The 15,946-nt window shown below is 39.8% G+C and overlaps 2 protein-coding genes across 2 annotated transcripts in view; both read right to left on the bottom strand.

The window, feature by feature from the left end:
* abca7 (ATP-binding cassette, sub-family A (ABC1), member 7) overlaps nt 1-6,095 on the bottom strand; it is a 28,661-nt gene extending 22,566 nt beyond the window's left edge. The window contains exons 1-8 of the mRNA XM_041039962.1: nt 6,003-6,095; nt 4,678-4,776; nt 4,329-4,422; nt 3,375-3,516; nt 2,632-2,756; nt 1,105-1,223; nt 456-653; nt 233-325 (exon numbers count right to left, since the gene is read on the bottom strand). Coding sequence (XP_040895896.1) covers nt 233-325; nt 456-653; nt 1,105-1,223; nt 2,632-2,756; nt 3,375-3,516; nt 4,329-4,422; nt 4,678-4,743 — 837 coding nt within the window. The 5' untranslated portion in view covers nt 4,744-4,776; nt 6,003-6,095. The remainder of the gene's footprint in view (nt 1-232; nt 326-455; nt 654-1,104; nt 1,224-2,631; nt 2,757-3,374; nt 3,517-4,328; nt 4,423-4,677; nt 4,777-6,002) is intronic.
* Nucleotides 6,096-6,624: 529 nt separating this feature from the next.
* Nucleotides 6,625-15,515, bottom strand: si:ch73-40i7.5 (amyloid-beta A4 precursor protein-binding family A member 3). Its single transcript, XM_041039964.1, has 11 exons — nt 15,260-15,515; nt 13,277-14,291; nt 12,950-12,980; nt 12,684-12,829; nt 12,270-12,356; nt 11,154-11,345; nt 10,017-10,196; nt 9,021-9,233; nt 8,135-8,254; nt 7,447-7,587; nt 6,625-7,356 (listed from the first exon to the last, which is right to left on the bottom strand). The coding sequence occupies exons 2-11, from the start codon at nt 14,276-14,278 to the stop codon at nt 7,285-7,287; spliced, it is 2,184 nt and encodes a 727-aa protein (XP_040895898.1). The 5' UTR covers nt 14,279-14,291; nt 15,260-15,515; the 3' UTR covers nt 6,625-7,284.
* Nucleotides 15,516-15,946: the final 431 nt, after the last annotated feature.

The raw sequence follows: 15,946 nt of genomic DNA, 5'->3' as shown, positions 1-15,946 counted from the left end.
CAAAACTCATGGCCATCCCAGGAACACACCTGTGAGTCTGCAAGTGCGATAAAGTCCAGACATTTGGATTCAAGCCAGAAAATAAAAAGCAGACGCTGTCACCAATATAACAACCCATTCAGTGATGGTCTCACTTGTTTATAGTGACATAATGATAATAAAGGCAAATATGCAGAACTTCTTATTTGATTACAAAACTGATGGACATGAATGGTCAGATGTATGTCCTTACATCATCCATGAGGATAGCCAACTCCTGGGAAACTGAAGTAACGGCCTGACTGATGACCCTGAGGTCGCCAGCGTTGGCCATCAGTCGGTCTCTCTGACAGGAGAGACAGACATCACATTCATAAGCAACTCAGTGTCACAGCAAACAGGCAGAAAACCGTATCTGAATCCACAAAATTTTACTTGTATTTTTGCAAAAGTTTCCCCTGTCCTCTTATTCCTACCGTGAAGAACTTGGTGAAGTCGAGCTGTGAGAGAAAAAGTCGCTCTGCCTCTTGCAGGATGTCTGCAGGCAGGTCACACAGCTGAGTCTGAAGATCATTCATGACAGCTTCTCCTCCATCCACCGTCAGAAACTGTCCTAACACGCTCGCGTTACACACCAAGTCCTTCAGCTGCATCTGAGCTCCAGCCATAGTAACCTGGATGGGACAAAATTGATTCCTCACATTTAGTGTTAGGCGATGAGAAATGTAACTCATAAAGCTTTTTTAAATGTTTAATTATCATCTGTGTTGACGGAAACTTTTCTATGCTACTTATTGTATTTTCAACATTTAAAGGAAAATTCAAGTTTTTTATCTATTTATTTTTTTATTGAACTTTAACCCAGTAATAAATTAAAAACAAAAACTATTTCTTTTTTTTACTGTGAATATTACTTGTTGCCTCTCATTCATTATAAGAGATTCCACCTATTTTTGTTGAATTGTATGTTGAATGGATATCGCATCTTTTGTGAAAATCACTCAGGTGGCATATGCCAGAACAGATGAACTGATCTTACAAAAGGCAAAATCTGAGGGCTTTAGTGGGTCCTTATTCTATACGTAAAATCTTTTGTCATACAAGGATTGACGGCCGATACCTCACCTGTAAGTTAAGACGAGCCTTCATCAGCTGGTCCACGGTCGTAGGCGACAGGCTGCCGTTGGTGAGGAGGAAGGTTGAAAACGTCTCATTGGCTCTCAGGTAATCTTCTACTTTTTCTGCTGCAGAAGAAACAGAAACATTAACTCCTAAATTACAATTAAAAATCCACATCAGAATATATTTACATTTATATTTATTTATTTTATTTGTTGTTAGGTTTTTTTTCAGGTAATACATGACATCCAATACTTATAGTCCTCTAATTTAATATTTCATATCTACGGCTGAAACAAAATTCCAATTCCAAAGTTCCAGTGATGTACTATAATTCAAAACTCATAACATTAAATTGCAGTCAGCTCTGGAGAAACAAATAATGTGGCTGAGTTAACCGATCACTGCATTTTCCATCATGCATGAATAGGCAAGTAAAAAAATTCATAATATTAACATCTTCTCTTATATTTTGTTTTTTTAACTGGACATCATTATGAAAAAAAGTGTAGCAAGAAAGAAGGTTTAACTTAACTATAAAAGTTATTATTGTCTTCTGTAAAGCTGAAAATCTTAATTTAAATAAAACAGTAATTCAACAGATTATTTCAGAACCAGTGGATGAGGATTCTGGGAGTCAGCAGATGCTGTTAATGTGAAAAAAAAAAAACACAAAACCTGCTTTCATTCATCCAATTGTTTGTCTGGAGGTAGACGTGTAATTTAATCTGCCTACAGTAAAGAGAGGCTGGACAGACACTCCGTGCTGCTTTCACAACAGCAGTAAATGGCCACATTCAGCTGGTCATTCAACACCTGTTTAGAGCCATTCATGGCTTTATTGTAACCCTGACTACTACTGTAACCTCTCAGTCCTGCTCCGATAAGTCTTTCTATGCTTTCTTGTTGTTGATTGCCTGCAGGGGTTTAATCCTGTTACACTCGATGTTTCTGTCTTTCTTTGTGTGCTTGTTTTTACTTTAACAAAGAAGGACAGTTGTGCAGTTGTGTGAAAATCAACAAGTTATATTAACACTACAAACATTAAAACATGCATTTATGTGTTCCAGGAAAGTTCAGCCCCATGACAAAGAACCTGTGCCTTCACTGATGTATTCACCGATTCAAACACTGTGGTCAGTCTCGTCTCCCTGTATGCCAACACACAATGACCTTGTTTAAGCTGCACTACAACAATTAACAGAAGCCAAGGCTCTATTAGGTTTCTCCATATAAATAATTTATTCAGGTTCCTGGACAGCGATCTTAAGGATATGCATTGAAATTACATACTCTTGTCCGCCTTGTCTGTTTTGCCACACTACAATAATTTGACTCATTAATTAAATGTAATCTAATGAAATCTAACTTTCTGACTAGCACTGCCCACACATGCTTTTTTAATAACAAATCATTTTTCTGAATTAGGTGCCTGTAGAAAGTGAACACCCCTGTGTTTAAGTTTCACTATGTCACTATGTCAGTTCATCCCTTCATATCAGTGCTAGAGGAAATTCAAACAAGATGTGGTACTTGGCCACACTCCAGGTCTCTCTCCCAGGCTCCGGACGCTCTCCATCAGGTCCTGAAAGCCCGAGAAGCTCCGGTTTCCACTGTAGGACAGAACAGTCTGGGCGTCCACAAAGAGACGAGATAGTCTGTGCCAGAAGAACAACAAGAGGAGTTCTTACTGGGACAAACACAGGAAGTTAAGTTATATTTAACTGCCTAGCCAACTTTTCAATTGAGCAGCAAATGCTGACTTCCTGTTTCTGAACCAAGTGTGTATGAGGTAGTGCCCAGCTTAAACTGAGTTAATTCAAGCAAATTTTGTTGCTTGACTAAATAGCTTGTTCCAGTTATATTTCTGTGTCACAGCAGCATGAACGGAAACTAGCTGCTGTCTAGAAAATAAGTAATTATCCAAAAACTTAATTGATTGAACTTAAATGATTTGGAAATTAGGAAGCTGCCACATAAAGTACATGCAATTTGTAAGCCAACAAGCTAAAAGCTATAACAGCACAAGTATTGTATAGTAGGCATTCCACCATAATATCCTGCTTTAACAAGTTATGCATTCTTGCTAAGAGGCTACAAATTGCTTTGCTTCAAGATAGTCGGAAAACACTAAATAACCTGAAATCAAACTTGAAGATTACCTTTAATTTTTTAAAAATACATTATTATTACATATTATACAACCTCTGTGCTTAATTTAAAATTCTTGCAATTTTCAGGACTGACGTTTTTTTTTTAACCTCCAGTCTACCTACATGGAGTTGTCGAAGTTGCCAACTTGCCCCGGTGTCTCTCCTGGTGTTGGACTGTGGAAGCAGGGGTTGTTGATGTTGCAGATAATGCCCTGAATCCAGGGCAAGGTGCCTGCTGATGGCAAGGCTTTGTTTGGAAAGTGACCTACAAGCAAAGAAAAAGAAAAACAAACAGTTCAGTACAAGAACTTTAGCCTCAAGTATGAAACAATGAAAATACTGTGGTACTGACCTGAAACTCAATCTACAGGCACCGGACTGAACAATAACCCTAGAAAGCTTTATTTTAACAAATTCAGTTTTTTTTGTTGTTGTTGTTTTTTACACAATTGTTTAGCTGATATCAAACGATAATATTAGTGTCCTCAACCTGACCTGAGCTGTCTTTGCACGCAAGAGTAATCTGAAGAAGAAAAGACAGCAAAGAGGAAGTATGTTCTCACTTTGTTTCCAGGTATTACACAACTTTACTGAAGTGTCTCCTTTACTTGAAATACATTCAATCCACAAAAATTATATATATATTTTTTTAAATTTAGATTTTAATGATCATATGCAGGAAATACAACATCTCATATTATTCCACAAGGTTCTGTTTTGTTGTTTTGTTGGGTTTTTTTTTAAGTTTTTCATTTTTGCAAGTCACCAAGATGTAACTTTTAGGGGTCATACAAAGTGTAAGTAGCAAGCCAGAATTGTGTTGCGTCTTACTATGTGGCATTAAATGATGCTAACGTGGTCGTGTTACGTAACCTTAACACCATACTAATGCAGGACTTCTCAAATAAGGTCAAGAACACAGCAGGTTAGGAAAACAACTGTGCGTGTGTGGCACTAGAATCACTCTGAGTTAGTTAATCTTCTTTAGCTGGTTGGCAACGGGCCAGTTTACAGACCTGTATGTGTGTATATGTGTTTGTGTCTGTGAAAAGACACACATTACATAGTATCACTCACATTGGCTCTGCTTGTAAGGAGGGTGCGAATGACGGACAGAGATGAGGATGACAAAGAGGAAGAGCGGCCACAGGAGCTCGATGATCAGCTGGATCTGCAGAAGAGGAGAACATGAGAGCTGTTAACGGTGCATCTTAAAAACCTTCACTGACTTCTGTCAGAGACCAGCAGGAAGTGTCCACCAACCCTGTTACCTAATGCATCCTACACCGTAGATGAGAGTTATTATTGCCATTTTGCCCTATGCAACATGATTTGCTCATTTAATGTTGAATCTGTGTCTCATATTTTTCCTTACAAAATCAACAATCGCTTGTCTTTCTTAATGTGAAGTGAAAAATGTTGTCACCTTGTTCCTCCTGCGGTACGTGATGTTCTTCCAAAGCAGGAGGACGAGCTGTCTGAAAAACCCCATAGCTCTCAACAGCTACCTGGCCATGTTGTGATCCTGGAAAACACAAAATAAAATGTGTGCCAAGTTCAGCAGGGCGTCCTAGCTGCAGAGTTGTTTTGAAAATACTTACTGACTCTTTATGTGTGATTCTTTGAAATGTGTCAATTTGACATCTGATGCTGATTAGGATTAAGCTTTCATTAGTACAGACTGTCGCGAGAAACTGTAACTGACCTTTACCCTGCAGAGGACAAAACTGAGGCTGAGGGCAGCTGAGCTTAATCTTGAGAAGAATACATCTCTTTGAAAACTTTCCCATTTCATACCCTTTGCCTTGACAAACTAAAAAGTATGCTAGAGAAAATTAAGCCTCCTGTGTGTGGAACATCAAATTGGCTGTTATGATGCTTATTATGAGCGATGGTAGTCTTTTGTGCCCAGTGTGATCTGCTCACGACGGACAATCCCCTGCTTTATCCTGAAATCCTCCTGATCCGAACAGCTTACCTGTGTCGCTCTGAGACTTTAACATTCACTTTTGCTCTGTGAATGCCTTTACACTGTGGCATCTTCCTTGTGTTTGTGCTGTAAATAATCTGAGGATCTGGATCATGATTTGTGCCAGGTTAGAAAGAATGGTCAGGCTCATTTACTCTGCGAATCTATCTGAGACAATGTGCAACGTTAAAGTAAAACTATTTTCTTGCATTCATCTGTTTGTATTTAAAGATTTTACAGACGTCTTAACAGGTTTTGAATAAAGGTTATGTAACGTCTGTATTATCCTTTTCAATCTATTTTGACCATGCACGTTAATTTCCTTCAAGTGTTCATCTTTTCAAAGCTTTCCTGAAAATACAGATTATTGTTCTTAATAAAATATTGACATGCAACATAATTAACTTAGTGGGACAAATTATGCAGTAAATTAAATTACCAACTTAGCACTATTCTAAGACTAACTACTAATATGAAGGAATTTCCGCGTGAAATTGGGGCAGCAATTTACTCAAACAAAATAGAAACTTTATGCTCTTATTACGGCAATTATTAGTTAATTTCACTGTGTCCTCCTGCAAGACTGGTAAATAAGACAATTAACAGCAAACTAAAAAGGAAAATAGGAAAACTCCGAGCTAACTAGCGTTACATTAGGATATAGCTTCCTCTTTCTAGCATGTTACATAGTGATGCTGTTACTGGGTAAACAGGCACTTTCAAAGAAAGTAAATACAACGCAATGCGCTCCCAAGACTCATAAAACTATAGTTCATATTTACCTTTTTGTATTATAGGTGATAAGCTCTCCTTTCAGTGTTTCAGACACACGATCGGTTGGTAGCTTGTCATTGACTCGCTGTTTGTGATAGCAGGTGAAAACTGAAGAAAGTCCCGCCCACAAGTGACTTTGATTGGCTAGAGTACATTCCGGAGTGTGGGGTCAAACAAGCCGGTAATGCATCTGATTGGTTTTCGTCTATGTTTTGGTAAAAGGGGACAGCTGATTGGCCAAGCCCTGACAGCAGCGTTACATACATGCTCTCGGTGCCTTAGATAATAAGAACTGTATTCTTTTAATACTTATATAGTGATAAAAGGCATTATTTTATTAGTATAAACAGCATATCATTACATGTTATACCTACAACTGATTAAAATGATAGCAACAATAATAGTTAATTACATGATAAATGCAATTTTCAAAGTACTCTTTTAACAACTGTTTTCAATTTAATAGTTTCAGTTACATGTATTGCAATGATAGGATCATCCTAATCAAAATATAACTATAACTCAGCAGTAGCTAATACTATCTAATCGGTTTTCAAAATATCTAATTTTATATTTAGTAACTGAAACTTATTCAGTGACCACTGACGCTCAATAAATAACATAAAAAAAGACATCTTACAGATCATTTTAATAAACATCCAAAAACAGCAAATTCTATATATAATATAAAATATAAGCATCTCTCTATCAAATAAGGCGATTACCGTCAATTGTGCATGATATGCACTTCCTGTCAGACCCAGTCAAGGAAGCACTGTATGAGTGAACCAGAACACAGAACTCAGAAGCTTGTGAGACACTTGTTGATATGCGTGAGTATGTAAGGGACTGGAAGTACATCACAATGAAATACACAGACTCTCTGTGCTGATTCAATAAAGTTTCTCCTGCAAGCATGTTTACCTCAGGCACACCAGGCGGGAAGACTCATAGGAGAACTGAACCTCACTCCATATAAGTTAGTGAAGTCCAAAAATATTGCGCGTATGCATTATTGCATCTCAGCTACAACCTGCATTGTTAAATATTTGATAAATATAAATTTAGAGCTAATGTCAATCCCTGTCACTTTAAAATATGTTTGTACAATATGCAAATTAACTTTACATCTTAAAAATATATAGCTAGACTAATTTGTTGTATTCGGTGGTATGACAACAGCTTATGATAAGCTGTATGGTCAACTGCATAATATTTTCTGAGTTTGGCAAAAGTTCATTTAGCTTGAACACTGTGTAGTATTTTTGTCCTTGATGCAGCAGGAAGAGCTCAAAGAAACACTGGCTGGTCCTGTCCTGTTAAGAGACGATATGTTGAGGCCGGCATTGTCTTCAAGTGAATCTGTACAGAGAGAGAGAAATCGCAATTTAAATAACCATCACGTTAAAAACTATATGTAATTGTGCATGCAAGCATTTCACCCCCTCTCACCTCTCCGACTGCATTTGTTAGGACCTGGATGATCTTTTCGTGCGGTGTGGCGACTACACTTTGTCCGTTGATTTCAATGATGCGGTGCCCGACACGGATGCCTCCTCTCTCTGCTATGCCGCCCCGCATGAGACTGCAGATCTGCAACGGGAAAAGATGAAAATTTTCATTTCAAGACATGTATAAAATGTGCTTAAAAGCTGGAATAAGCAAGCAGATGGACTTGAAGATTATCAAACTGTGGTTCCCAAGGTTAAGAATTCCGTTACTAAACCAAAGTAGTCAATTTCCCTTTCATTTACAAAGGCAATGCTGAGTGCACAGGGCTTGATCATCAAAACACATTTATACATTTATGCATATTCTCACCAGTAAGCTGCCTAGTAAACTCGTAGTTTTTTTCTACTGATGGACAATTAACAATAATGGGTTCAGTGTCATGATCAAGGGATATCTTGACAGTTAATGCTTAGGGAGGAGAAGTATTCCTCATTAACTCTTCCTCTTTCACAGACAATCCACTTAGACAATTCTCCAATTACAGCCTTCTAGACAGCTGCCACAAAATGTATTTACAATATAAGCATTAAAACAACATAAAACACAACAACTAACTGTGTGGGTGAGAAGAACCTGAGTCTAAACCTGACTTAACACTGACATTATAAAAATATGAATATTGACATACAATGCCGTCTTCCACACTGAATCCGAGCTGAAACTTGGGATCCGGCCTCCTGATAATTGCCATGGTGACCGGAGGGCAGTGGACAATGCTGAGCTTCACATACTTTTGGTTTTTCAGGTCCTGAGATGAAAACAAAATATGAATAAGAGCAAGAGTTAAGGGGGTTGATCCAGGTTGACAGCAGTATTTTTTAATGTGCTGTCAGGAGCCCACAGCAGTCTGTAAAAACCTGTACCTGGATTCATTCCCAGTTTCTTTGTGCAACCGACTGCACAACAGCTCTTTAATATCTTTTCCATTTGAATATATGATGACAGATGGCTGATGGTGTGAAAACACTAAACATTACATGTTTCATAGAAGTAACGTTGGGCTATTGCCTTATACTGTACCAGTGTTCATGATACTGTGTCTATCACAGGTAAACTTTTCAAATGCTAAAAATACTTGAAATTTGAAATACTGATATCGACACCAAACACGCTCTACACACAACTTCAGTAAACAAATACTCTTGTTGTCCTTCAAAACACCCAACAGCAAATATTTAAATTCATCTGGACATTTTTTTTTTCATTTTGTTTATGAAACATAAAAAGAATTGTGAAAAAATGCTTCTCTGTAAATGAACAAATCAATAATTGTTTCAGCTTTGAATCCACTATCAAATCAATACTAATACACTCACACTCCATGGAAACACAGTGCCATCTTGTGCACCCTCAGGACAGTACACAAGGCAGCTTGAATGTACAGTAAAAACAATTAATGCAATTTTTCTGAAGCTCCACGGAGAAATTCAGCCATTCCAACACAAGGCTTATTATTGTTAATGCTGTCATTATTGTAATGTTTATAAATCTGTGCTGAGTATTTTCCTTCTTACCCGGATGATGTTCTGGCAGGTGGTGATGGGTAGACCCACCAGGCTGGTGCCGTTGACGGACATGATGCGGTCACCGATGCTTAGCTCACCGCAGCGCTCAGCTGGACCTCCGTGAAGGAGGTTGGCCACCACCACAGTGGGCAGGATGGAGCCCCAGCCTGACTCCACCACCGCCAGCCCCAAGATCTCTCCAGAGGCCTTTGTGATGACTACCTGAACAGCAGACACACAGACATCGGGTCAACCAGTGATTTCTCTACAATTATCTACACTCTATTTTGACATCACAGAACAACACACACACAATGTAAAGATGCAATATGCACAGAAAAATAAGAACAAATATAGTTGTATAAGTAAACAATCATTTTTTTCTCTTTGAAACCCTGTGTGTTAATACTTAAATCGACTGTTTGACTTAAATACAAGTTAAGCTGTTGTTATACAAAATGTCGACATGGTTCTACAGTACATACCACACTGGATATCTGTACATGTTCCACGCATGCTTTCAACACACTTGTAGGCAAGTACACTGTGTGCAGTAACAAATTGTGGGAGGCCACTGCAGATGCTGAACCTATAATTTGACCTTTAACCATGTTAGTAGTGGGAGCATGGCTTGCGAGAGCAGCTGTTGCTGCCCAGCCGGTCAGCAGAATTTTTCCCTCTGCAATGGTATGGAACGAAGAGCACTCCTTTTTCATCTCTCTGCAACTACTGTGTGTGGTCACACTTCAGTTGTGCACATTGATTTTTTTTTTTTTTGTTTTGTTATTAGAGGTTTCTGTTAATAATCAACATCTACATCTCCCAGGGGTCTTCCTAAACAAATCTGCTGAATTCTCAAAACTTCTTCCTCTTTTTAACAGCCAACTTCTGCTACGAAAGACTAAGAGCGGGTGTGTGAGTGAAAAACTGATACCACTACCACACAGATGCAACAGGACAGCTGTATTTTGGAGGAAAATGTGAAACTATAATCATTCAGCTTACATCTCTAAGGTTCTGAGAGTTAGAGAAGTGGGCCAGGTCTCCGTTGTAGAGCTCCTGACTTTCCAGGTAGTCACTGTACTCGCCGGGCTTCAGATCACTGGCTTTGATGCCGCTGGCCTGAAGGAACTGCTGATAGGCCACTCCGAACGCCTGACCAATGGCCTGGGCTATGATCTGAGCCTGGATGGAGAGAACAGTGGAGAACAGAGGAGAAGAGAAAACACTGGTGTTATATTCACGTCTATAAGGAGACTTTAGAATCTGAATGCTAAGTTTCTGAGCGGATATGGTAATTAAATATTCTTCCTACCTGCTTTTACCCTCTGTTCTAAACAGTACTTCTAAACTCATCTAAGCTGCTTGTATTCACGATCTCGTTCTTTCGGTCACTACCCACAGCTCATGACCATAGGTGAGGGTTGGACCATAGAGTGACCAGTAAATTGAGAGTTTCGCCTTTCGGCTGAGCTGAGTAGTACATATGTCACACTCTGAAACAACCATTTGAAACAGTTCCCTTCTTTTCTATAAAAAAGCTTTTTTTTTTCACCATTTCATTGTTGTTATTTGTTACATTCACTCGAAAAACTAAGCTCTAAACAAAATGTTTCATTTAAAGTAAGTTAAATAGGAAAACCTAGCAGCAGAAGTGGGAGCCTCATGGCCTCCAGTGTCCCACAGCTAATTAGTTTCTAAAAGAAACTCTTCCTTCTCCTATTCAGTACTGCCAGCAGTGGGAAACTGGGATGACAGCCAGCCCATTTTTACAGAGGGCTCGCTGGGTGTCTAGGGGAAGGAAACCAGGCCAAGCTGAAGCTGAAACTGTTGCCCTGCAGTAAAAAGCACATTTGATCTGAGATGCAACACTGTGCGAAGCAAGAGACACTTTAATAATGTCTTGAACTTTTAGTCTGTTTGCATAATGTTATGGGTTTTGCAGCTAAAGGCTGAAGACTTCTGATGAAGCAATTTAGTTGTGGCCACTATGAAAATCATAAAAACTTTTTTATCTTCAACCCCCAGAAGATGTTGGACTCAAGGGTTCAAAGTTTTACATCTAATAGGTAAAACAAACAAAGACTTCCCATTTTCTAAGAAAGCAATTCTGCTGTAAGACTTTTCAATCGACTGACTCACATCCTCGGAGGAGAAGACATGGCAGATCATCAGGCACTTCTTCTGTGGCGCCGAGGACGACGACGAAGAGGAAGAGTTAGAGGATGAGTCACCATCCTGCCCTTTACGTTTCCTTCGTGCCATCAGGACCACAATGTCACCAATGTCGGCAATGTAAGAGATCATCTGTAGAGCGTGATCCATCATTGCTTCCTGAGTGGAAACATGACATTGGGGGTTAATGTTGTTAGAAAGTGACAGAGGAGAGGAAGGTCTGGTTTGCAACTTCAACCTGCAGAGACTCGAAACTTGCTTGAAATAGGCAATCCATTACAAAGAGCTCTGCCCCGCCTTTATTTTTCTTCTTTTTGTCAGTCAGCTTATTATTGCCTGGTACTGTACTTTCAAGCAAAGACCATTCCCAAAACTCTGCCATAAAGCACGGCACTGATGAGCTACGTTGACAGAAAATCTAATTAGGAAAAGAAACTTCAACTAAAAAAAACAATAGAACAAACTAACAAAAAAAACCCCAATAATATGACTTTTGGCATTTCTTGTAATAGAAATATTTGTTTTCAAGCATTCAGCTATCAAATTTGAATGGTTGGAGTGTTCTTCAAATTAACAGCTACGAGAATTTTCACAAATTTCTTCTTGCAAATATAATAGTAATAAAGTTTAAAAAAAATGTATAAATGCAGTTTTCCCTTTAAACGCAACGGTGTATCTAAAATCGTAAGAACGTTACTTGTAATTAAAAACTGAAACCAAGAAACATCACCAAAAAGCAGTGATTAGTACAATGCAGTGAGACACAACCAGCCATACAAAGGGGGAACTGACCCACTTTTATTCTCCTGACAATTCAACCACACAGTGGAGGAAAATAGACTCTACTACTACTGCAACATTACTGCAGAGCTCTCATATTAAATCACCCTCCAATTCTATATTAAGGATTCCTGCTGTGGGAGCTCAGCGTGGAAGTTAAAATTCAGAGGTGCACTGCTGCCTTATAAAATAAAAGTTCAGTAATCTCTCCAACCAAACTGCGGCTTTACAAAACAACTTTAAATCTACATGGCAAAAACAGTCAGAAGATGTTTGCTGAGCGACCAGTAGAACATACAGTACCTGTGTGTCAGCAGTCAGGACTTTTATTCGCTGCGTGGAGATGAACAAGTCCACTTCTGTCATTGGCTGAGACTCACCCTCTGGAGCCTGACAGAAACACAGTCCAGTCAGAAGTAGTATATCAATACTGGGCATAGGCTCAATCTCAAAGGAAGCCTTTGGTTTCTATTACAGCAAATATTGACAACATCCCAGCCAGATGGTCTTGTTATAATAGAAAGAAACTGGCTTCAATAGTGGTACTTCTGCTGAGAATATCTTCACGGCAACAACACCACACAGAAACACTATGAAGTATTGTAGCACAGCAAACTAATTATTCATGATAACAGTGTTGGTGTGTTGTGCCTCTGATTCAAAGCAGTATCCATCGTAAGGAAATGTTTTTTTTTTGTATCTCTCACTGGACTTCACCTTTATTCGGTCCACAGCCTCCTGAGCCTGGGCCATACGAGCATTCGTAGACGGGTTCTTCTCTGATTTGATCTGAGTGGAACCCAGATACTTGGCTCCAAATATTACCCCTTCCAGAAGGTCTTCAGGGTCACAAGGACCAGGCACTAAAAAGTAAAACAGCCTGGGTTCTTTTCTTTGTTGAGTCAATGTAAACTTTGACATAAAAATAAAACAAGCTGAACTCCTACAACACAACATAACAGAAGTGTAGTGAAGTGACTTACCATCTTTATATGAAGGATGGTCATCAGCACTCTGCAGCGACAGCAGAGAGGGGAATTAATGATTTAGCCATATTCAATCAGATCAGCTCAGCAATATATTAGTTCATCAAAAGAAATTTAGACAAACATTATTGTGATAATCAATTATTTTAATGGGTTAAGAGCTCAGACTTGCTGGTTACAGCATCAAATACAAAGATGAAGCTAACATGCCGTACTCTGTTTTATAGCATCATTAAATAAATAGATTATATGTAAACTTGACTAATTTGAAGTTCTCAATTCATCCTCTATGTAGCTGATCATAGTAATATTACTTTGACTTACCTGCTCACTCTCTGCAGCAGCTTCTTCGTCTGGAGGCTCCTCACCCAGCTTCATCCACACTGGTTCAGGATATTCTTCGTCAGGCAGGGAGGCCAGGGAGTTGTCCCTGTGCCGTTGATGTTGACCATTCCCATAATGCTCCCAGAACCTCTGAGTGTCCTCTTGACTATAGGACACTGACACTACAGCATCCATCTCTCCTCTGTGGGGCAGACAGGTGGGATGGGGTGTAGCACCGATCTCTGTGCACTGCAGCAGCCCCAGCAGGTCTCTCTGGTGGTTTTCAGAGAACAGCAACCCAGTGGTCTCAGTGCTGTTATCTGTTATTAGTGAAGGAGCACAGGCTTCTAGCTCAGACAAGGTGGAGTGGTGATGGTGAGGTGGTGTCCAATGGCTAGGATGGGGCTCTTCACCCATCAGCTGGAGCTGGCTGAGTAAGGTGTGGATGCGGCTGTGGTCTTCATCCCCTGATCTTCTGTTAGCAGCTTCCTTTTCAGTGACTATATTTTCCACGTCCCTAAATGTTAACTCCCCCTCGTCTTCCCCAACACCCTCCAAGTCCTCCACCCTCACCCCTTCCTCCTCATCAATTGCAGCATCACCTTCCTCCACTTCCACCTCTGTATTCTGGACTGAAATATTTTGCGCCAGCTCCTGCTGGTTTATGTTGAGTCCAGCCCCTGTGTCAGTCACATCCAAAGGTAGTAATACAGGTTCACTTGGACTGACCTTGTCCAAGCTGTCAGCTGAAGGAGCAAAGCTGGGTTCATCCAGGTCATCTGCGGAGCCCACCTCACTGGAGGAATCAGACCTCCAGTCTAATGGAGGAGGCTCGATCAGGTTGTAGGAATCCAGATCCTCCATCTCTGAACCTGGCACAGCTGCCACAGTCCGTCTGATGACTTCAACACCAGAAGCTTCATTAACAGGGACAGAGTCAGACCACTGGATGTCTGAGGGTGCAGAGGTGGGCTGATCAGCAGGGCAGATGTCTGTGTCCATTTTCTAAGAAAGCCTGTCGGAGGAAAATGAGCATTGGTGATTCCTGGTTGAGGTCACAATGTAGCAGACCTACATGGAATTTGGTTCATAAAGTTTCCAGCGCTGTGTAATTCTTATGTAAATAAGAGCTGCTGCACTCACCAAGCTCTCCCAGTATAAAGGACTATCACCATGTCTTTAGAGCTAGTAGACACAGCTTCACCAGTTAAACCGGCACTATCTGAAACACAATCCTTCACTCTCATGTCCTCATTACCCTATGACCATCAAGATAGAAACAGCAGCCTGGAGCTCAAAGTGCATGGTCAACATGCACATTGTGTGTTACCATCAAATCGACCCCTAAAGAATACCATGCTTCACATGTCTTTCACCTATGACAGAATTTCTAGTAAATTCAGCATCTAAATGCTTCAAAATTGTATTTACAAATAAATCTCAGCTTTGATGCATGTTTTCCACACTTGATAGGACACACCAGTATGTATATAAGAGTCGAAAAAATCCAGAGAACCACATATTGGAAATACATTTTACGGATTAGCGCATTGCTTTGACCTGACTGACCTTTGGTTAGTGGGTGTAACTTTAACGATCTGAATAATCGGCCGTTAAAATCGGTTACAACTTTATTACATTCTTTATACAACAGTTTAAAACATCTTTTAATTTGGCAGACGACTCTCCCTAGTAACCCACAAGACAGTACATTGGCGAGATAATTAGTTAGCTAAAGGGCTGGCAAAGGGCTGGCAAATGGGAATATAATCCTGTATCTTGGCTTTTTGGTTTTGTTTGTTTTTACACTGCGGGTCAAAGACAGCTAAGCTTGGCTAACTAAAGTTAGCTAGTCCGAGTAGCTTGAGGCTAACTACGTGACTAATTAGTACTGCAGTTCCCAAATAAGGAGCTCATCAGCAAAGCAAAACCAAAAACTAAAGACACAAAGGGTTGAGTGGCTAAAAGAGGAAACTCTCTCACCTGATAATTTAGGTCTTCCTCGGTTCCTTTGTGCCCAGACAGAGACTCCTGAGGGTGCCACGACAGATAAGTTGACGTGGTCTGGGATTTGAGCCTTTTCCAAAACTTTGGCTTTGCTTTATTCGTCATAATAACAACAACGGCACCGGTAAATGTAGTAATTTTACATATTCAACAGGTTAAAAAAAGTCATTATTTATATAAAGCACAGTACTCTTGTGGTTGTTGCCTCTGCAGTTGAACAGACAGCCTCTGCTTTCTGGCAGACAGTAATTGTGTTGCGTTCATGTGCTCATGTCAACGTCCGTCTGTTAATTTCTACCCCTCTACTGGGGTCCTCTTCCGGGTCCCGTATAATTTCACGTAGCTATCCTGCTACTGTAAGCTCTGCTCTTACACAGCTAAAAAGGATATTTGACATGTCTTTATGAATTTGAACATGTGCGTTCAAGAGGCTCCAATAGCAATTACAAAAGGTCCGTCAGCTCTTGAATGCAACAGTACCAAACGTCACACTGAACGTTCAAGCCCTGCTCAATCAAACGTCAATACATCAATCCAAAAAAGTTGATTTCTGAAGTTGATTATGTTTACACGATCTTAAACGGTTGTACATTTCAATCAGTTCTCATTTCAAGCAGCTTCTGTTTCGTTTACGAGTAATGTAGACGTTAGTAACACTTCCTT

Source organism: Toxotes jaculatrix, chromosome 6 (genome assembly GCF_017976425.1).
Source record: "Toxotes jaculatrix isolate fToxJac2 chromosome 6, fToxJac2.pri, whole genome shotgun sequence".
NCBI lineage: Eukaryota > Metazoa > Chordata > Actinopteri > Toxotidae > Toxotes > Toxotes jaculatrix.
This window is presented reverse-complemented; position numbering and strand designations above follow the sequence as displayed.